This window comes from Nicotiana sylvestris, chromosome 5 (assembly GCF_000393655.2).
Source record: "Nicotiana sylvestris chromosome 5, ASM39365v2, whole genome shotgun sequence".
In the NCBI taxonomy this organism is placed as follows: Eukaryota; Viridiplantae; Streptophyta; class Magnoliopsida; order Solanales; family Solanaceae; genus Nicotiana; species Nicotiana sylvestris.
The window spans coordinates 67725358-67749521 of NC_091061.1; the positions used below are offsets into that span (position 1 = coordinate 67725358).

The following is a 24164-nucleotide window of genomic DNA, read 5'->3' on the forward strand; positions in this document are numbered from 1 at the left end:
GAAACCGTTTTCATTTTCGTCATCTGAAGTGTCCTCATCTGTCCAGCATCCTGAGGATTTCTTTATTTCATTTTCCAGAATCGTCATGAAACAAAGATTTGCTATCTCTTCTTGGTCTGAACAGTTCTCATCACTCCAGCTTCCAAAAGATTTGTTCTTGTTAAAGCCTCTAGACTTTTTTTTAAAGTTTTGGGCACTCAGCTTGAATGTGTCCAAATCTTCCACACTCATAGTATTTTTCATCATTCTTGTCCTGTTCACTGTATTGCCTAGATCGCCTAGGTAGAGTTCTTCCTTTCTTTGTATTTTTGAATCTTCTCATTAAGCCATCCATGTTTCTTGATAGCATAGCAATCTCTTCCTGTAGAGCTTCAGGATCATCATAAATTTTGTTTTCAGCTATTTCAGTTGAAGCCTTGAACGCAACTGTTTTCTATTTTTCTTCTTGTCTGGTCTTCTTGAGATACGTCTTTTCAAAAGCTATGAGTTCTCTACGTAATTCATCATACGATAGTTTGTTTAGATCCTGAGATTCCAGTGTGACTACTTTGGTCTGCCAAGTGGTTGGCAGGCTCCTGAGAATTTTTCTAACTTGATCACCACTAGTATATGGCTTGCCAAATGCCTTTAGATCGCTAATCATTTTGCTAAAACTGGAAAACATCACTTCAATAGATTCTCCTTCTTTCATTGAGAAGAGTTCGTAATCATGAACTAACATGTTAATATGTGTTTCCTTTACTTTGCTGGTTCCTTCGTATGTAACTTCAAGCTTGTCCCACATTTCTTTGGCTGTGTCACAGCTAGAGATTTTCTTATATTCTTTACCACTTATAGCATTGTGAAGCAAATTTCTCGCTTTATTGTTAACTTGTACCACTTTCATTTGCTCTTTTGTATATAAATCTATATCTTCAGGATCAACACGTGGTAGAGTAGCAGCTGGTAGGGGATAGTTCCCCTTTTTGATAACTCTCCAAACTTTAACGTCATAAGCTTTGGCGAAGATCTCCATACACACTTTCCAATGAGAAAAATATTATCCATTGAAGTATGGTGGTCTAACTTGTGATGTTCCTTCCTGAAAGAGAGCTCCTATAATAACTTGATTTGCCATGATATTTTCTCACAAGCTGTTAAGCAAAAAGTAGAATGTGAGCCTTGCTCTGATACCAATTGAAAGTACAAGGGGGGGGGGGTAAATTGTATATTTTTAAAACTTTAATATCTATTATTTGACTTAGTTTGTTAATTAGTCGACTAGATGCAATGGCCTAACAGTTATAATAGCAGAATGTAAAACACAGAAAGTATGTGCAGGAATTAAAGACACTGGAATTTTATACTGGTTCAGATTCAATGTGAATCCTAGTCTAGTCCCCTTGGGTTGCAAGGGAGTTCTCTTTAGTAAATGCGTTTCTCCGAGTACAATAGAATTGACGTGATAGCTAAATTCCTATAACACTCTTCTCTTTTGATACAACGCCTCACCAGTGTTGTACTCTCCTTTTTTCTCTAACTTGTTACACAAAAGATCTTAGAGAACTACAATGTTTGTATTCAGTAGAACAAAGAGAGGATTTTGGTTCGATCAAAGTATATTTGTCTAAGGCTTGATGCTGAGTATAAATACTTTGGTGAAGACCGTTTGCTGATAAGACTTGACAACCCAAGAGATTTGATCCTTGGAAAGAGATTGATTCTTTCCAAGAATAAGATTGCGTACCGTTGCTCTTCCTTGATGAGAGGAAATTAATAGCTTTCCTTCTACAGTTGTTAATGATGAGAGTTTATTCCTTGATTTTTGATCCTTCCAAAATTAGCCGTTCAACTACTCTTCTCACAGAATCTTCGATGCTTTTTGACTGCTTCAATCTTCCGGATTTGAATGTGATGGCCTTGATTAATGCCTTAAGTTTAGGCTTGCTTGATTCTTTCCATCGCAATCTTTGCTGATTGATTTCCTTCCTTAGGCATCTAGATTTGCTGACTGATTCATATCTTTGCTGATTGATTCATTTCCTTAAGCATCCAGATTGACTCCAGCAATCTTGTTCTCCCTTAAGTAGCTCCTCGATTCCTTGTTCTTCTGTACTTGATTTCCTACACAGATATATTATTTTCATCATTAAAGTTAAATCTAACACTGAGGTCACTGTGTGCCTCCTCCTATTCAGACTGGGAGGAGTGCTTAGGAATAATGCAAATTGCCCAAGCCGCTGAAGTTTGGCTTGTTGTTCTTGTTGGCTAGGAGTAGCACCCCTTTTTTGTCTACGAGCAGGCGGTGATCGTGTTGGATTAGACTTCTTTGGTGCCATTCCTGTTGATGAAACATTGTGTGAGTGTGTGAAATAGCATAAGAAATACATTAGAGACAAAGGAAAGAAGTAAGTAGACTATGCGATGGGTTATGCGATCACATATCAACTATGCGGTTCGCAAACCCATCACAGATGTGCACAACATAAAAGGAAAAAATGGTTATGTGATCGCAAAAGCAACAACATTTGTGGTTAAGCGACCGCAAAGTGATCGCATTTCTTATCACCAGAAAGGCTTATTGTGTGCCTCACTTTGCAGCAAATATGCGCATAAACATAAGCGGTTTGAGATTGCAAAAGAAATTGCATAACCCTTTTTGCATTAGACCCCCTACAACTTTGCGGACCGCAAACCAATTATGCGGCCCGCAAAGATCGTCTTCTCCATTGAAACAGTGCCCCCCTTTTTTTTCTTTCAATATGCACATCCCACTCACATGTTCTTCACACCATATGCACAGCAAACTCACGTGCTTTCCTATTGCTACCTACTTAGATTTTCATTTTTTTAGATGAGAGGGGTACTCAAACTTCCCCTTTTTTGTTTCATCAATGAGAACCCACACAGTCACTCAACCAGATCCTCACCACCATACTCAGAGAGAATTTAGGGGAGCAAGGGGGACGACCATGGGGCTCAGAATGCAGGAAGAAATATAAGTCACAATTACGAGATGGAGAAGGAACTCATACTAGATGTTGAGAAAGATTTTGCAGCTCGAAATGCTTCATGTGAGTGGGAGTCCTTGCTTGGTGAGCAAATTTTTCTCTTTTTGATATTTTCTCCTTTTTTTCCTTGCTCGCAAATTTTTTTCGTTTGATTTTTGATTAAGTGTTAGTGTGTGATAAGAGTGAGGATGAAAATACAGAAGGTAGGGTTTTGTACCTGTCATATTTGCGATGCTTAAATCCATCACAGAACACATTATGCGATCGAATATGTGTTGTGCGATGGACTAATGACTGCGCAACCTAAGCTAACTTTACGATGTACTATGCGATCACAAAGTTGTTATGCGGGTCGCATAAGTGAAAAGCTTACCGCATATTTGACCATCAAATTAACCAATTTCTCTGCCTGGGTCTGCAATGACTATGTGATTTGCATAGTCATTATGTGACCGCATAAAGACCGCATAGTTGTCGCAAATTCCGGACCTTTCTTTCCTTCAATTTCCTCAGCACTAGGACCCTGTTCATGATATTTTGGGACTACCTGCACTCTAACACATACGTCAATTTGCTCAATCTAAACTATATAATAAAAAAATTACAAAAGAGTGTTACCATACATGGGTTGCCTCCCAAGAAGCGCTTGATTTAATGTCGCGACACGACGTAGTTTACCCCTTTTTGGGCTATTCATTAGTGGGGACTGCTGTTGGACTATCCCTTAGAGCAAGTTGTTCTATCAAATGCCTTTCTCCTGTTGTACCGAGATAATGCTTGACTCGTTGACCATTCACCTTGAAAGTCGAGTCCCATCCTTCGACTCCAGTTCAATAGCACTATAGGGGCACACACTCACAACTTTAAACGGGCCAGACCATTTGGACTTGAGTTTTCCCTAAAATAACTTGAGTCTTGAATTGAAGAGTAAGACCAAGTCACTGGAATTGAACTCCCGCTTCAAGATCTTCTTATCATGGACAAACTTCATTCTCTCCTTGTACATGGTTGCACTCTCATAGGCATGGAGACGAAATTCATCTATCTCATTGAGTTGTGTCATTCTCAGATTAGCAGCCTCAGCCCAGTCAAGATTCAACTTCTTTAATACCCACATGGCTTTGTGTTCAAGCTCCATTGGCAAGTGACATGCTTTGCCAATAACCAACCGGTACGGTGAAGTGCAAATGGGAGTCTTAAATGCAGTGCAATATGCCCACAACACATCATCTAGTTTCCTTGACCAGTCGGTCCTGTTTGCATTGACAATTTTAGCTAGGATGTTTTTGATTTTCCTGTTAGAAAATTCAACCTGACCACTGGATTGAGGATGATAGGGTGTGGCCACCTTGTTCTTTACACCATACTTTTCAAGCAGCCCGGCGAAAGCCTTGTTGCAGAAATGAGAACCACCATCACTCAGGATGGCCCTTGGGTACCAAACCGTGTGAATATGTTCTTCTTCAAGAATGCGGTTACACTCCTTGATTCATTGTTAGGAAAAACGATTTCCTCAACCTATTTGGAGACGTAGTCCACAACCACCAAGATGTAGGTCATGTCATAAGAGCTCACGAAAGGGCCCATAAAGTCTATCCCCCACATATTAAAGATCTCGACCTCCAATACAAAATTCATAGGCATCTCATGTATTTTAGATATTGACCCTTGTCTTTGACATTGATCGCATGCCTTGACTATTTGATTTGCATCTTGGTAGATCGATGGCCAATAGTATCCATATTCAAGCACATTTGCAGCTGTCCGGTTTCCTCTATGATGACCCCCAACCGGAGAATCATGGCATGCTTTGAGAATTGGAATTACTTTATCTTCCGAAACACAATGCCGAATGATGTAGTCAACACAAATTCGGAACAAAAAGGGTTCCTCCTAGTAGTATTGCCTACACTCCTACAAGAACTTTTTCTTTTGATAAGTCTCCAATCTATCGGGAATAAGATCACTAACCAAGAAGTTAGCAATGTCGGCATACCAAGGAGCGAATGTGCTAGACAATGCTAATATGTGCGCATCCGGAAAAGCATCATTGATCTCAAGGTCTTCTTTTAGTCTCCCTGCCTCCTCAAGCCTAGATAGGTGATCCGCAACTTAATTTTCTATCCCTTTCCAATCCCTGACTTCAAAGTCAAACTCTTGCAACAAAAGGACCTACTGAATCAATCTTCGTTTGGCATCCTTCTTCGCTATAACATGACAAAAAGCAGCATGACCAGTGTAAACTATCACTTTGGACCCCAACAAATAAGCTCGAAACTTTTCAAAAGCATAGACAATGGAGAGAAGTTCTTGCTTAGTCACATTGTAATTCATTTGGGCACCATTAAGTGTCTTTCTTGCATAGTAGACAGGGTGAAGGATCTTGTTGTAACGTTGGCCAAGCACCTCTCCAATAGCTACACCACTAGCGTCACACATGACTTTGAATGGAAGAGACCAATCGGTTGTGGCAATAATAGGTGCCGCGGTGAGCTTTTCTTTCAATTCCTCAAAATCCTTGAGACACTTCTCATCAAATATGAACTTTGAATCTTTTTCAAGGAGTTTGCACATGGTATTTTCAATTTTGGAGAAGTCCTTGATAAAACGCTTATAGAAACCAGCGTGCCCCAAAAAGCTTCGGATATCTTTTACTGAACTAGGTTGAGGAAGCTTCTAAATGATCTCGATCTTTGCCCACTCAACCTCTATGCCTTGTTTGGAAATTTTGTGGCCTAATACCATGCTCTCGTCCACCATGAAGTGACATTTCTCCCAATTTGCACAAGGTTTGTTCTTCACATCTTTTGAGCACTTGCCTAAGATTGTCAAGACAATGCTCAAAGGAATCACCCACTACAGAGAATTCATCCATAAACACCTCTAAGAAATATTCCACCATGTCCGAGAAGATTAACATCATGCACCATTGGAAAGTAGCCAGAGCGTTGCATAGCCCAAATAACATACGACTAAAAGCAAAAGTCCCATATGGGCATGTGAATGTCGTCTTCTCTTGATCTTCCAATGCGATATTGATTTGGTTATATCTGTAATATCCATCCATGAAGCAATAGAATGACCTTCTTGCTAGCCGATCAAGCATTTGATCAATAAAAGGCATAGAGAAATGGTCCTTGCACGTAGCACTGTTTAACTTCTGGTAGTCCATGCAAACTCTCCATCTGGTCATTGTTCTCGTTGGGATGAGCTCATTTCTATCATTTTCAATCACAATCATGCCTCCTTTCTTTGGCACACATCACACCAGACTCACTTAAGAACTATCGGCAATGGGGTAGACTACCCTGACATCTAACCACTTGATGATTTCTTTCTTTACCACCTCTTGCATGGAAGGGTTTAACCTTCATTGATGCTCTAGACTTGGTTTACTCTCTTGCTCCAATTATATCTTGTGTTCATAAATTCCGGCGGGAATCCCTTGGATGTCCACTATTGTCCACCTAATAGCTTGCCTATGCTCCCTCAAGACATTCAACAGTTGTTCTACCTTCATATCATTCAACAAAGAAGAAACGATTACCGGTAGAGTGTCACTAGAGCCAAGAAATTTATACCTCAAGTGCGGTGGAAGTGGTTTGAGCTCAAGTTGCGGTGGCTCAATAATTGAAGGCTTGGTGGGAGGAGTGACTCTATTCTCCAAGTCAAGAGAAAGTTTCTTTGGAGCATAAATGTAGGACCCAAGCGCTTCTAATGCATTCATCGATTCCATGTACCCCTCCATATCTTTAGCATAAAAAATTTACCAAAATAGCCGCCAATGCCTCACCAAGGCATTGTTCTTCCATCTTCATTTCAATTGTGTCCTCTACCTCATCAACAATATCAATGACTGAGATGCTTTCATATGCATTTGGAAACTTCATTCCCTTGGTCGCTTGGAAGGTGACCTCTTCATCATTGACTTAGAACTTGATCTCATTTCATTCCGAATCCGTAAGTTCTCTTTCGCTAGCAAGAAATGGTCTCCCCAAGATGATAGGGATCTCTTTGTCAATAGCACAATCAAGGATCACAAAGTCGGCGGGGAGGTGGAACTTTCCCATTTTCACAAGCACATCATCAACAATTCCCACCGGTCTCTTTATTGAATGATCAGCCATTTGCAACCTCATACTTGTAGGCCTCGGCATACCTAACCCCACTTGATTATAAATAGCAAGAGGCATTAAATTGACGCTAGACCTATTATCACAAAGAGCTCTTGCAAAATCATGTGCCCTAATAGTGCATGGAATGGTAAAAGCTCCCGGGTCTTCTTTCTTTTGAACGGTGGTTGTTGCAATGATGGAACTAACCCAGTGGGTCACATTCACCCCTTCATTCGTTTTAGTTTTCTTCTTGGTGATCAAGTCTTTCAAATACTTAGGAAAACCCATCATCTCTTGAAATGCTTCCACAAATGGAATATTTACCGATAATTGCTTGAGAATGTCTTCTCGAGTTTGCTATAATCAACCTTCCTAGCAAGTCTTTGAGGGAAAGGATGAGGGGGTCTAGGAAGTGGTGTTAGAGTTTTTGGCGTCTCTTTCATCTTTTCCTTAACCTCTTCCCGATTCACTTCTTGAACTTTCAACTCTTCCGGGACCTTTTTAGATTCAACAACAATTGGGACATCAACTTGTGTGTCAACTTCTTGTTCAGAATCTTCCACTTCAACCACTTGTTCACTCTCTCCTTGAAGTACTTTCCCACTCCAAGTAGTAATTTCCATGCAATGAGAAGTTGGACCACTCCCACTACCCTTTGGGTTTGCAATTGTGTCACTTGGGAGTGTCCCCTTTTGCTTTGGTTTTTTCTATCTTGAGAGATCTCTCATTTGCATCTCCAACTTTTGAATAGATGTGGTATGAGAGCCGACAATATCGGTCATATTCCTCATTAAAGTGTCGGACCTATATTGATTTTGCAATACCCACTCAAGCATGTTTTTCAACTTGGAATCACTTGAGGAACCTTGATTTGAATATTGCCCCTTTGGTGGAACATACAGGTTTGGACTCCGATTTGAAAAGTTGTTGTTGTTGTTGTTGTTGTTACTCCAATTCCCTTGATTTGAACTACCTTGGTCATTTCGCCACTGTTGGTTGCCTTGCCCTTGCGGGTTAGGCCTCTATTGGTTTTGTCGTCCTGAACCTTCATATTGTTGCCTTTGATAACCTCCTTGAGAGTTGTTGACATAATTTTCTTCTTCATAATCTTCATTTGATGTGGGTTGAACATCTTTCACCACATTTACCTTTTTTGTTTGGCTTTCAATGAACATCTTTGTCAACACATTGACATTGGTGGTGACCGGCAATTACTTGATCTCTTTCTTGGTTCTCCTTAATCATGTTGGTCAAGGAAGGAGTACCAAATGCAATTCCACCTGTGGTGTCCTCTGAGTGCCAATCTTGGTTATGTTTTGCCATTTTGTCAAGGATTTGTGTGATCCTTGCAAATATTTTATCCATGAAAGATCCATCAGCTGCATTCTTGGCTATACATTGGTTCATAGCATCCAAACCCATGTATAATTTCTCCAACAAGATAGAATCCTAAAAACCATGATTCGGCGACCTCACCAAATATAACTTGAATCTATCCCATACCTCATGTATATTTTCTCCGGTAGTTGCTTGAAAAAGAAAATTTTATCCCGGAGCTCAGATTTCTTGCTTTGCGGGAACCATTTAGCTAAGAATGCTCGGACAAGTTCAGGCCAAGAATGGTGCTTGGACAAGTTCAAGCCAGCCAGTAAGTACTTGAACACCCTCAATCTTAGGGCATCATCTGAGACGTTGTTCTGCTTGTGCATCGCACACACTCCCAATAAGTTTCTAGGATGTTGAGTCGGATCCTCATCGGAAGAATTTCTGAAACCCCCCTCTGCTTTGATGTTACGTCCCACAGTATTACATCGATATTACGTCCTGTAATATTATATTATGATGATGTTACGCCTTGCAGTATTACATTACGATGATATTACGCTTCACAATATTAAATTACGAAGATTTTGTACCCTATAGTATTGTACGTTGAATTTGTCGTAAGGTAATGGACATCAGTCCAATGAAAAGATTATTTGGAGATTATAAGGATTATGCTATTTTAAATAAGTGATGAGTAAATTTGTGAAGGTGAGATGGGAAGCAAGTCAAAGGAAATGAATTTTCGTCCAAGTTTGACATGTTGGGATAAAATAATACCCATACTCAAATACCCGGTATTTATAGACTAGTACCATACAAGGTACCACATGACCATGATAGTAAAGTGTATAAGGTGTGTTAAAAGTGAGTAGTATTATAAGTAATTTGAGATAATTCTTAATTATGTGGGTAATTGGATAATTATTGAATTAGTGGGGAATTAATAAGTTGATTAAGGAGAAGGGGTGAAAATTTGAATAAGTATGTGTAGTAACGTAGCGGCACCCCTCAAAATTCCATGATGACTCTTTAAGGCATTATAGTATGTGGCAAAATCAAAGAATATGAGACTTGGCATTCATTTAATAATGGAAATCCACTATAAGTCTTGGAAATATAAGAATCTTATCCATTATTAAGAATGTACATCACAAACTTGCATCTGATAAGAATTCAAAGAATTCAAACGTAAAATGTTTGTGTAGTTGCCCCTCTCTATCACTCTTAGCAGCCAACGATCACCCAATGTTTACCAACTTCAAATTATTTAGCAAATTAAGTTCACTGCATCAGTGAAGATTTTCATTTTTTAACCAAAATCCAACGAGATTTCTTAGCACACTAGTAACGTGAAATTTTGCGATTCTAAGGGAGTACGGTGCAATCTTTTCCAAGAATATTATACGGATTTTCCCTACTCCAGGTATGTTAAGGCTATCCCTTCTTTCATTTTGGCATGATCTATACGATGCAAATGAAACGAGTAAATGCACAACTTCCATAAATGATTCTATTCATAGAAGTATTAGATGTGACTATGTTCTTGAATTCCTATGTATCTTATTATTTCATCTTATGTTCATGGGTCTTAGAAAATACGTAAGTTGAAAAAAGTTTACTTCATAATATTACTCAAAGGCATAATGGTCTTGTGATATTCCAAGAGATTTTATTGGCGTACTTCTCATGCATTGCATTCATGTACATTTACCCATGACCTGCTGGAGTTATATACGTGTATATATGTATATATATATATGTATATGGGATATGGGAAAAGGTTAAAACGTTATATACACACCACCACCTGATCAGCTGGTATACGTTGATGATTTGCCCAAAGTGGCAGAGATGATAAGACAGGATGCCCTCAGAGGCTTGATGATGTTATGAACACATATACCCATGCATGATATTATCCTGCCCAACCTCAGGAGGCGCGACTGGCGCTCAATCGAGTTAACCCAACTGAGCACGCCTTATCAAACACTTTCTACCCAATTCAATATGAATAAGGAAACCATGCATTCGTTTATTTAGATGCTAGGAAGGAATGTACATTCAACCTTGTTAGTTCATTTATATCACAACTTTAAACCGTAGTTAAGTTTCGAAGATTCCACACAATTACGCTTTAGAAAAGCAAGAGTTAAAATTACAACATAGTTCATAGACCCATCTAACACCCGTACATAACCCACACATATGTCTACGGAGCCTCTAAGGATACAAAAGACAATGATGATAACGCCGACAATAAGGCCCCGGCTATACTTCAAAAGTGGATATCTATATCAAAAGATGTACAAAGTAACCCCTTGAAGGAGAAATGGGCTCATCAAGACTTTGAGAAGAAGGTACTCCGCTACGCGCGATCGACACTATCCGCAATGGAGCCACCTACATTCATTTAAAAATGTAGCGCCCCGGCAAAAGGGACGTTAGTACCATGGAATAGTACTAATATGTATAACTAAACACCATCTAGTTAGAAAGAACTTTCATACAAAAATAAGGAAATCACAAGTATAACTCAAAAGCTTTAAACGATCACAACATTATCAATGTAAAAGAATCATACAATTTTCACATCATGTTTCCATAGCCTTTAGTTTGGGGTATTTCATACTGTTCATCGTTGTTCACAATACCACCGCTATCTTGAGCGGAGTCCGATCACGACCCGATCGGCTAGGTTTCCTCAATTGAGACATATACTTCAATCACCATTTCATTTCTCTTTTTCGGAATTCAATATCAGCATATTACCACTATGTGTGCGGCATGGTGTCCGATCTCGGCCCGATCGACTAGGCCACCTTACCTAGGTGTTGTTCCTTTCTCATTAATCATCTCATTTGAATCTTTATTTCACATATATCATATCAACTCATTCGCACTTAGGGACACAATTATCACATCATTTCTACTTTCAATGTTAGATTTGTAGTTTAGGATAATATTTGCACACAAGGGCAAATAAAATTGTAAGCATAGATGAGACTTAACATAGATGGCACAATATATCCAGCTTCAATATCACCTTAAGGTCTAAGCATCTCAATATATGATTCATATTCCTTGCACCCTTTCAAGTTATCAAGAATAGTACATTGATCATATTGAGACACATCTATCACGCATATAAGGTCACAACCCCAAATTCATGTGGAACAACAATCAATACAACAATTCAACTTTAATATTATCGTATTTACATAAATACTGATGGAGCTCAATTTCTAAAAGATGAGATTTTAGCCATACATACCTCCACCGGGATTTCCTTAATCCTATAATGTTCCGGAATGTTCGCACTTCAATCTATTTAAGCAATGTAGCACAATTGAACCCATAATCAGGAAAACGTCATAATCTAAGCTCACTTAAGCATTTTATCAAGCATTGAGTGTTCACTAAGGCCTTATGGTCCTTTTATGCAAGATTACACTAGCCCATTCCCCCATGCCTCTCTATTTATAATTTCCCCATATCTTCTAAGAACACATGCATGCAATGCAATCACCCTTATCCTCATGAATTACCTCACTAATGACCCCTTATAGCTATGTATAAAGTTAAGAGCTGAGGTGATGAAGTCTTACCTTCTAGGGTGAAGGTTTAGGTGCCCCACTTGACTATCTTCAATGTCTTAACAAGGATTTGTGGAGCAATTTTGATGAAAGACACTTCCCCTCTCTTAGACCCTCCCTCTCACTCTAAAAACACCAGGAAAATAGGCTCAAAATGAGCTATTACACAGGATATAACGATAGGGGGTCGGGTTTAAAATTTAGAAACCTGGAGCCCGGACTCAGATCTGCGGTTGCACATGTGATCGCAAAGTTGACATGTGGCCCACAAAATGGACCACAAAAGTGGTCCCAAAATCTGGACAAACTGTCTGGGTATGCGACAGAAATGTGGTCCACATACCTGTTCTGTGGTCGCATAATGCATCGCAGTACTGCTTCACACAAAATTCCACGGACATTATGCGATGACTATGTGGCCCACATATTAATTATGCAATCGCATAATTGGCTGCATAGTTGACCTCAAATTAAACATCACACTGTCTGACTCTGCGGCGACTATGCGGTCCGCATATCTATTATGCAACTGCATAATGGACCGCAGAAATACACTTTTCTGGATAACATAGTTTCTTAACTTTTTCATGCAAGGATCAATCCAAAGGGTCTGAACCGTGGCGAGCTTTATGAATTTCTAACATATGATCCTATCTTGGCTTCACGAGATTCAGGTTTTTGAGTAGAAATTTTCACGGGGCCTTACATCCTCCCCCACTTAAGATCATTCGTCCTTGAATGAGGATCAAGGTTCACTTATTAGCAATCTCTATGCAACCTCAGCTTTTCACAACATGAAACATATCAACAACCCCAAATTTGGCTGACTCCCTAAATTTCCAAATATTTCCTTTGTAACTAGGCTTATCCACCTGTCAGAGAGCCCCAGAAACACATCCTAATAGAATATACACTTTCCATAGACATAACATAACTTGTACAACACTAACCATGGCCGCGTAGGCAACATATAACCAAAACAGGACAATTTTACATAGATCAAGTCAAAAGATAAGAGTTCATAAGAACCAAATGCATAAAAGCTATTACATGGCTATACAAAAAAATGCGGGTACTTCTTTCTCATTTCTTCCTCTGCTTCCCACGTGGCTTTCTCAACCTGCTAGCTCTGCCATAACACTTTTACAGAGACAATTTGCTTATTTCTCAATTTCAGAACTTGCCTATCAAGAATGGCAACCAGAACTTCTTCATAAGACAATTCTCCATTAACCTCAATAGTTTCAACTGGCACAATAGTGGACGGATCTCTTACTACCTTCTTCAACGTAGACACATGGAAGACTAGGTGTACCAATGACATCTCGGGTGGCAGCTCGAGCTTGTATGCCACCTAACCAATCCTCTGAATGATTTTGTATGGTCCGACATACCTCGAACTTAATTTCCCTTTCTTCCCAAATCGCATGATACCCTTCATGGGGGAAACCTTCAAAAAAACCCAATCATCCTCTTTGAACTCCAAATCTCTAAGACGAATGTTCGAATAAGACTTTTGGCAACTCTGAGCAGTTTTCAACCTTTCCTTAATAATCTTGACTTTCTCCATGGCCTGATGCACGAGGTACGACCCTATCAATTCAGCTTCTCCAACCTCAAACCACCCAATGGGAGACCTACATCTCCTACCATACAATGCCTTGAATGGTGCCATCTGGATACTAGCATGGAAGCTGTTATTTTAAGCAAATTCTATAAGTGGCAAATGGTCATCCCAGCTACCTTTGAAATCAAGAGTATAAGCACGCAACATATCTTCAAGCGTCTGAATAGTCCGCTCTGCTTGCCCATCAGTTTGAGGATGAAAAGTTGTGCTAAGATTTACCTACATACCCAAACCTTGTTGAAACCTCTTCTAAAAGTTGGTTGTGAACTGAGCCCCTCGATCTGAAATGATTGAGACTGGAGTGCCATGCAACTTGACTATTTCCGTGATATATAACTGAGCATACTGTTCCGCTATGTCAGTAGATTTAACTGGCAAGAAGTGCGTTGACTGGCAAGAAGTGCGCTGATTTCGTGAGTCGATCCACGATTACCCAAATTGAGTCAAACTTGCGCGGAGTGCGTGGTAACCCTACCACAAAATCCATGTTAATCATCTCCCATTTCCACATTGGAATTTCTATGCTTTGGGCCAATCCACCGAGCTTTTGATGTTCGGCCTTTACTTGCTGATAGTTCGGACATTTTGCCACAAAGTCCGCCACATCCTTCTTCATGTTGTTACACCAATAAATTTCCTTATATCATGATACATTTTCGTAGAACCTAGGTGCACGGAATACCTAGAAGTATGAGCTTTTGCCATGATCCTTTCCCGAAGACCGTCAATATCCGGAACACATAGGCGGCCTTGGTACCGTAGGGTACCATCATCCATGCCAAAGGAAAAAGTTGGGGTCTTGTGTTTATGAATCCCCTCTTTCAGTTGTGCTAGCAATGGATCGTTGAATTGCTTCTCTTTTACTTCTGCCACAAGCGATGATTTAGCCCTATTCTGCACAATCGCTCCTCCTTCATTAGGGTCCGCAAGGCGAACTCCCAAACTATCCAACTGGTGAACCTCCCTGTCCAACGACCTCTGATAAGCCTCCAAATGAGCCAAACTTCCCATAGATTTTCGACTAAGAGCATCCGCCACAACATTAGCCTTTCCTGGGTGATAGAGAATATCAATGACATAGTCCTTGAGTAATTCTAGCCATTTTTCTGTCTCAGATTCAACTCATTCTGCTTGAAAATATATTGAAGGCTCTTATGGTCCGTAAATACATCCACATAGACACCATACAAATAATGTCGCCAAATCTTTAGCGCAAACACCACTGCCACAAGCTCTAAGTCATGGGTTGGATAGTTCTTTTCATGATTCTTGAGTTGCCTGGAAGCGTAGGCTATTACCTTGCCGTACTGCATTAACACACACCCGAGCCCAATCCTCGAAGCATCGCAGTACACCACAAATCCCTTTGTACCCTCTGGCAGGGTTAGTAACAATGCTGTAGTCAATCTTGATTTCAATTCTTGGAAACTCTTTTCACAAGCATCGGACCACTGGAACTTAACTATTTTCTGCGTCAATTTAGTCAATGGAGAGGCAAGAGTAGAAAAACCCTCCACAAATCTCCTGTAGTACCCAGCCAAACCCAAGAAACTGCAAATCTCTGTTGGAGTGGTAGGTCTAGGCTGTTGTTGCTGAAGAGTCTGTAGAACTACCCTGAGGTGGTCAACATGGTCCTCCCGACCTCGGGAAAACACAAGGATATCGTCAATGAACACTATCACAAAGGAGTCTAGAAAAGTCTTGAAGACTCGATTCATAAGGTCTATGAAAGATGCCAGGACATTTGTTAACCCAAAAGACATTACCAGAAATTCAAAGTGCCCATACCGAGTCCTGAAAGCTGTTTTTGGAATATCCTGCTTCCTTATCTTCAATTGATGATACACAGACCGCAAGTCAATTTTTGAGAAACACAACAACTTGTAGTTGATCAAACAAGTCATCTATTCTTGGTAGAGGGTATTTATTTTTTATTGTGACTTTGTTGAGTTGCCGGTAGTCAATACACATCCGTAGCGACCCATCTTTCTTCCTTACAAACAAGATTGATGCACCCCACGGTGACACACTCGACCGGATGAAACCCTTTTTTAGCAAATCCTTTAATTGTTTCTTTAGCTCTTTCAATTCTGCCGGTGCCATTCTGTAAGGTGGAATTTATATAGGCTGCGTGCCTAGCATTACATCGATCCCAAAATCAATCTCTCTGTCTGGTGGAATCCCAGGGAGTTCATCTGGAAAGACATCTGGAAATTCATTCACAATTGGCACGGACTCAAGGCTAGGCGCCTCGGCATTGGTGTTCGTAACCCGAACTAAATGATAGATACACGCCTTCTTGATCATCTTCGCGGCCTTACGGTAAGAAATAAACCGACCTTTAAGCACTATATTATCTCCCTTCCATTCAACAACAGGCTTATTATGAAATTCAAGCCTCATAGTTCTAGTCCGACAATCATGTTTGGCAAAGCATGAATAAAGCTAATCCATTCCCATTATTACATCAAAGTCGACCATCCCTAACTCAATAAGATTGACCTTGGTATCCCTACCCCGTACCGTAACAACACAACCTCTATAAACTCGAGCAGCCGTAATAGACTCACCAACTAGAGTAGATACCGAAAATGGCTCATGAAGTTGATCCGGTTCTATCCTGAATTCCATAGCAACAAAAGGGGTAACATAGGACAAGGTGGAACCGGGGTCAATAAGTGCATACACATCATGAGATTGGACAACCAAAATACATGTAACAACATCTGGAAAAGCGTCTACAGTCTGGCGACCACTCATAGCATAGAACCTGCTGGGTCCTCATGAACTCTGTGCACCACCCCTAGCTGCACCATGCCCGGCGGGTGCTGGGGTACCTCGAACTGGAGAGGGGGCTGGGGATGTAGTAGCTGCTGGACTGGATGACTGTGTTGTTCCCCTACCTACTCCCTGGCAGGATACATGACAATTCCTCTGAATATGACCCCTCATCCTGCATCCATAGCATATGGGTAACTCTAAATAGTAAACCCCTGAGTGCATCTTCCCGCACCTGGGGCACGGGGACCACTGTTGCTGTTGGGACCTCTCTCTTGACCGACCCCGCTAATGGGATCCCCTGTTGCCCTGAATGGGCCTAAAATAACTCCACTGCTACTGGTTGGGCCTTGCTGGCGGTGCACTGGCTGAAGACTGTGCAACAGACTGGGACGACCATGATGATCCTCCCCTGAAAGCTGATCTTCCCCCACCTAGTGACTCTCCCATGTTGCCCGTAGACCGGGCCTTGCTGTTACCCTATCTCTCCATCCTGTTCTTCAATTTACAGTTCTATGTGGCCTGAGAAAATGCTACCATCTTTCCATAATTCATGTCAGAATTCAACGCAGCCGTATAAGCCTTATTAATAGTCAAAGGATTAAGGCCCTGAACAAATCGGCGCACCCTAGCCTCCATTGTGGGCAACATATGAATGGCATACTTGGATAGGCGAGAAAACTCCATGTGGTACTCCCACACACTCCTGCTACCTTGCTTCAGATTTTCAAACTCTGCTGCACGGGCTGCCCTTGTCTCAATAGGTAGAAAATGATCTATAAAGGCGTCGGCAAAATCGGTCCACCTTGCCAGAGGGCTCCCCTCTTCACGGGAATCTTCCCACAACTCAAACCACGAATAGGACACCCCTTTCAGATGATAAGCAGCCAACTCTACTCCCTCTATCTCAGTTGCACGCATAACCCTGAGGGTCTTGTGCATCTCATCAATAAAATCCTGAGGGTCTTATTCTGGATTGGCACCCATAAACACCAGAGGATCTAACTGAAGAAATCTATTTACCCTGGAACTAGTGGAATCCCCTTGCTGGCTAGATGAACTAGGTGCAACATTCAACCTCTAGGCCTGAAAGGCCACTAGCTGAGTCAACATATGAATAGCATCCCTAAGATCCCCATCAGAAATACCATAACCGGAAGCTGAGGTTGGAGGCGGAACAAGAGTATCAATGAGAGAGATAGTGGTACCCTCCGCAGGTGTAGGAACTGGGGTAGTCTGCTCTGGAATAGAATAACTAGGCAGGGTGATAGCAGGGCGACTACCCTCACCCGCAGTATCAAGCAGTGATTCATCAGCCACTCCTGAGGTGGCATTGGCTTCTTGGCCAATTCTCGCTTTCTTCTTAGGTGCCATTTACTGAAAGATAGAACAATGCACTAATTAGAGAGGGAATAGTTTCACCGTATGATCCAGAATATCAAAGAAGGGTATTATTCCTAAATTCCCAAGTAGCCTCCAACTTATATATGTGGTCGACTACACACCGATAAGATGGACTCTACTAGACACGGTCCCGAGACATCCTAGGTAGGAAATTTCAAAACCTTAGGCTCTGATACCAAGTTTGTCACGCCCCAACCTCGGGAGGCGCGACTGGCGCTCAATCGAGTTAACCCAACTGAGCAAGCCTTATCAAACACTTTCTAACCAACTTAATATGAATAAGGAAATCATGCATTCGTTTATTTATATGCTAGGAAGGATTGTACATTCAACCTTGTTAGTTCATTTATATCACAACTTTAAACCGTAGTTAAGTTTCCAAGATTCCATGCAATTACGATTTAGAAAAGAAAGAGTTAAAATAACAACATAGTTCATAGACCCATCCAACACCCGTACATAACCCACACATACATGTACGGAGCCTCTAAGGATATAAAAGACAAAGATGACAACGCCGTCAACAAGGCCCCGGCTATACCTCAAAAGTGGATATCTATATCAAAAGATGTACAATATAACCCCTTGAAGAAGAAAAGGGCTCACCAAGACTTTGAGAAGAAGGTACTCCGCTACGCGCGATCGGCACTATCCGCAATGGAGCCACCTACATTCATTTAAAAATGTAGTGCCCCTGGCAAAAGGGACGTTAGTACCATGGAATAGTACTAATATGTATAACTAAACACCATCTAGTTAGAAAGAACTTTCATATAAAAATAAGGAAATCACAAGTATAACTCAAAAGCTTTAAACGATCACAACATTATCAATATAAAAGAATCATACAATTTTCACATCATGTTTCCATAACCTTTAGTTTGGGGTATTTCATACTGTTCATCATTGTTCACAATACCACCGCTATCTTGAGAGGAGTCCGATCACGACCCGATCGGCTAGGTTGCCTTAATTGAGACATATACTTCAATCACCATTTCATTTTCCTTTTTTCGAAATTCAATATCAGCACATTACCACCATGTGTGCTGCATGGTGTCCGATCATGGCCCGATCGGCTAGGACGCCTTACCTAGGCGTTGTTCCTTTCTCCTTAATCATCTCATTTGAATCTTTATTTCACATAAATTATATTAATTCATTGGCACTTAGGGCCACAATTATCACATCATTTCCACTTTCAATGTTAGATTTGTAGTTTAGGATAATATGTGCACACAAGGGCAAATAAAATTGTAAGCATAGATGAGACTTCACATAGATGACACAATATATGCAGCTTCAATCTCACCTTAAGGTCTAAGCATCTCAATACATGATTCATATTCCTTGCACCCTTTCAAGTTATCAAGAATAGCACATTGATCATATTGAGACACATCTTTCACGCATATAAGGTCATAACCCCAAATTCATGTGAAACAACAATCAATACAACAATTCAACTTTAATATTATCGTATTTACACAAACACCGATAGAGCTCAATTCCTAAAAGATGGGGTTTTATCCATACATACCTCAACCAGGCTTTCCTTAATCCTATAATGTTTCGGAATGTTCGCACTTCAATCTATTTAAGCAATGTAGCACAATTGAACCTATAATCAGGAAAAGATCATAATCTAAGCTCACTTGAGCATTTTATCAAGCACTGAGTGTTCACTAAGGCCATATGGTCCTTTTATGCAAGATTACACTAGCCCATTCCCCCATGCCTCTCTATTTATAATTTCCCCATATCTTCTAAGAACACATGCATGCAATGCAATCACCCTTATCCCCATGAATTACCTCACTAATGACCCTTTATAGCTATGTATAAAATTAAGAGCTGAGGTGATGAAGTCTTACCTCTTGGGATGAAGGTTTAGGTGCCCCACTTTATTATCTTTAATGTTTTAACAAGGATTTATGGAGCAATTTTGATGAAAGACACTTCCCCTCTCTTAGACCCTCCCTCTCACTCTAAAAGCACTAGGAAAATAGGCTCAAAATGAGCTATTGCACAAGATATAACGACAGGGGTCAGGTTTAAAATTTAGAAATCTGAAGCCCCGACTCAGATCTGTAGTCGCACATGCAATCGCAAAGTTAACATGCGGCCTGCAAAATGGACCGCAAAAAATGGTCCCAAAATCTGGAAAAACTGTCTGGGTATGCGACAGAAATGTGGTCTGCATACCTGTTCTATGGTCGTATAATGCACCGCAGAACTACTTCTCACAAAATTCCAAGGGGATTATGCGATGACTATGCAACTCGCATATTGATTATGCAATCGCAAAAATGGCCGCATAGTTGACCTCAAATTAACCATCACACTGTCTGACTCTGTGGCGACTATGCGGTCCGCACATCTATTATTCGACCGCATAATGGACCGCAGAAACGCACTTTTCTGGAAAACATAATTTCTTAACTTTTTCATGCACGGATCAATCCAAAGGGTCCAAACTGCAGCAAGCAAGCTCGCCGCGAAGAATTTTATGAATTTCTAACACATGATCCTATCTTGGCACCACAAGATTCAAGTTTTTGAGTAGAAATTTTCACTAGGCCTTATAGATATGACATTTATACGTATATGCATGACATTATAAAAATGAAATGATTCACAGAGCTATGCAAACGTACATGTCGAGTCTTTTACTCCATGTTTCTCTCATATATATTACTTCTTATTTTCATTCCTTACATACTTGGTATATCATTTGTACTGATGTCCTTTTTGCCTGCGGATGCTGCGTTTCATGCCCGCAGGTCGCGATGGACAGGTCAAAAGCCCTCCAAGTAGGCTATCAGCTCAGCAGAAGATGTTGGTACGCTCCATTTTCTTCAGAGTTTCTTGTTTGGTTAGTATGATTTAGATGTGTATTATTTGTTATGGCGGGACTGTGTCCCGACCTTTATGAAAATTATATGTTCTTAGAGGCTTGTACACAAATGTCATGTACGTAAAAAATTGTATGGCCTTGTCGACCTATATTTAGTGTACGAGTGGTTATTTTGGCCTTATAGGACTGTATGTCTTACGTATAACTTGGTATTATATGTTGTATTCTACCTATTTCATGGCAGCGTCTCCGGCTCAGTTATCTATGATAGTATGATATGAAAAGATACGTTATGTCGGTACTCGATTGTGTAAGGTACCGAGTGCCCATCGCGATCCATCAATTTGGGTCGTGACAAAAGTGGTATCACAACAGTTCTTCCCTAGGGAGTCTACAAGCCATGTCTAGTAGAGTCTTGTTTATGGGTGTGTCGTGCACCACACTTATAAGCAGGAGGCTACGGGGCATTTAGGATTGTTATGTCACTCCTTGTTCCTACTCTAGATCGTGTGGTAGAGCTCAGTTGTAAGAAATTAATTTCCTAAACTCTATCTTACTTATAGTACGACGATACCTACATCTAGAAAGATGATTGTTAAGAGATATAGCTGTGGAAGAGTTGGGTCAGAGGAACTCAATTTTTGCATCATGCTTATGATGGATAAATATGAGGTATTCAACAAATCATGTGTATACTAAGATGTGTAAGCTTCTTGATAAGGATCCCTAAGGCAAGAAAGCCTATCCACTCTTACGGTAAAATGGAATAAGGCGGGAGACACAAGTTTCAACAAGTAAAAGGAGCAAGGTGAAGAAGGGTACGAGGTACCCAGTTAATAATGATTATCATTACTTACCATTCAGGAAGAGAGATATAAGCATTTTGAGTTACCTTCAACAATAATAGATGTACGTATAATTGGTTACACCTATATCAGTCATGCCCTATGGGAGCTAACGGATATGTTTTAAGAAAAGGACGGGATATCAGGATCCGGCTAGGGTTAGAGTAACCAAAATGGTAAATTGATTGTTTGCATTGGTTAACATTTCCAAAGGATATTGCAAATATTGTAATAGATCTCCCTGTGAGACATCCAAACGGTGCACTCTAAAATAGTACAGCTAGATATGAGTACTACAAAGATAGGCACTGGAAGCCTTGAAGGGATAAATATTAACTTATTGTGGCTCTCATACCTAGTAGAGGAAGAATGTTAGGCAATTCGAAGAGCCAATGGATGGATCAAGGGGAGATAAAAGCAAAAGAATGTCTTTTCGAATTTTTAGAATAAAGTAATAGACATAAATGTTAGCGGAAAATAACAAGAGAGTTAAGGAAGCATTATGTGTAAGATGAGATACATGGAAGACAACAGTAGGTCAAAAAAATGACAGTATTACAGAGTCTATAGTCAATTGAAGGAAAAGATGAAAGGTTACCGGCCTTGAGACGACAAAAGAGTATAGGCCATAAAGTCATATCCTCATTTCGAGAAATAAGTTCGTGACGCTAACATGATTACCAGAAGAAAAAGTTAGACCCCTAAGTAATAGAAATAAATATGGACTGGTGAACAAGATAAACTAAGTATGAATTAAGGACTGAGTGATTTGATAATGGTCAGCATCATGAGAATTTCAGATTGCATTCCAGCGATGATAGAATGGACAACAGAGGAAGATTCATGATAAATTTAGAGAACGGTCATTCAGGAATATGCTTCCCTAAAGCACGAAATGCGAGCAAAGTTAAGCTTAAGGGACTGTATGTGCCAGTTACACTAAGTGTCACCATCGCGAGTAAGGAATTTTATAATCCTTGGTACAGAAGGATTACTTCAAGGCGAGTAAGGGTCATCAATGGTGTGAAGGGACGCCAAAGATAAAGAGGTAAAACATCTATAGGAAGGTCGTCATAGCTCCAAGTCTTAGTACTTCCTTAAAGGGGGGAATATGGAGTGATGTGGCATTAAGTCAGAATTAAGTGGTTTTAGTAATTATGGAATGGTAAAGGAAGAATGCGATACAATGAAAAAGGGATGAGATTGCACTTATTCAAAGACTATAGATATTCTACGATACCGGTGCATTATGCAAACACGATGTCAAGGAGAGGAAGTAGGGTTCCTGTCCGAGATGTTATTGATTAATAAGGAGCTAGTGCAAGAGGTAATATGCACGGTGAAATCCGAGAGGCCGATTTCTCCTCGACTGAATACCTCGAAGGGTGATCCTGGATGCCCGGGATCTCGAGCCAGTCACTTCCCTCAAGATCGGTCGGTACCCTACCAAGGATAATGTTGACCAAAGCCCCGACGAATGAAAGAATCTCCTGAGTAATGTGCCCGGGGCCGATCGGGTCTATTCAAGCGGCTCGACATCAGCCCACGGGTATATCACAAAGCTATCCGGATGTCCCATCATGTTTCTTTTATCACGCAACATATCTTGTACTAAGTTTGGACTTCCCCTTTCTATAAAAGGGGAGTCGCTAACACCCTATAAAGGCAGAGCTCCAATCACTCTACTCAAGGGCAATAATATCTTCTCTCGCTTTCTTCTCTCTAGCTCACTTGCCCTCACTGGCTCGAAGCCATTTATCTTTTATTACCTTCTTGTCTGTTCTTTGTTTATCACTTGGTACTGGCTCGAAGTCGCCTTAATGGCCATCGCTCTCTTACTTGTTCTTCATTATATTGCTTAGTATTAGCCTTGAAGAGCCTTGTTTAGTTATATCCTCAGTTGTTATCCCATCCCCGACTATCCCCGATAGCTCGAACTTGAACCTAACGTCGACCCCGAGGTCTCCCATCGACCAGACCTATATTTGAGCAGCAGTCCCCTTAGTTCGATTACTATCTCATTTTAGCTTGCATTTCTTCATTAAACTCCATATTGTTAGCATCAACTGCTCTAACAACTAGCTCGGGAATAGATCACGCATTTTTAGAATCCCATTTACAAATCTAATTGTTGTTACCATTTTCATGGTAAATAGTTTAGCGCCCGCCGTGGGGCTAAAAATAATAGTGATTATTTTCTTGCCGGTTTCATTGCACAAACGCACACTATCTTTCACACTTTTTCTTATCCAAGATCCTTTGATTTCATGTCAAATGTCTGGCTCGGTGAACGGAGTCGAGAACGACAACCTCGAAAATCACGGGGAAAATGGCGTGGCTGTCCCGACCGCTGGAGCGCCACTACAGAATCCTGATAATGTGCCTGGACCGATTCTAGCGGATGCGGATTCACAGAACGCACAACAAGTCGACGAAACTTCTCACATCGACAGGAGCATACGATACAACGACCGACAGGAAGCTCAAAAAACCCCGGCCGGGAAGAATAGGAAGTTAGTTTTCATGTTATTTTTGAAATGTTGTAGGCACAACAACTGGCATTTGCCCAGTTGTAAAGCCATCCGAGAGCTCCCAGCACAACGACACCAAGGATAGCTCCCCCCACCGA

The 24164-nt window shown here is 40.6% G+C and overlaps 3 protein-coding genes across 3 annotated transcripts; all 3 read right to left on the reverse strand.

The window, feature by feature from the left end:
- Nucleotides 1–433: 433 nt before the first annotated feature.
- On the reverse strand, nt 434–1015 carry LOC138868775 (uncharacterized). Its single transcript, XM_070146347.1, has one exon. It carries the CDS (start codon nt 1013–1015, stop codon nt 434–436), a length of 582 nt encoding a protein of 193 aa, XP_070002448.1.
- A 1008-nt stretch (nt 1016–2023) lies between these two features.
- LOC138868776 (uncharacterized) lies at nt 2024–5564 on the reverse strand. The gene is made up of 6 exons (XM_070146348.1): nt 5167–5564; nt 4962–5082; nt 3925–4473; nt 3480–3570; nt 2180–2320; nt 2024–2103 (listed from the first exon to the last, which is right to left on the reverse strand). The coding sequence occupies exons 1-6, from the start codon at nt 5562–5564 to the stop codon at nt 2024–2026; spliced, it is 1380 nt and encodes a 459-aa protein (XP_070002449.1).
- Nucleotides 5565–6937: 1373 nt separating this feature from the next.
- On the reverse strand, nt 6938–7393 carry LOC138868777 (uncharacterized). Its single transcript, XM_070146349.1, has one exon. The coding sequence runs from the start codon at nt 7391–7393 to the stop codon at nt 6938–6940; it is 456 nt and encodes a 151-aa protein (XP_070002450.1).
- Between the last annotated feature and the right edge of the window lie 16771 nt (nt 7394–24164).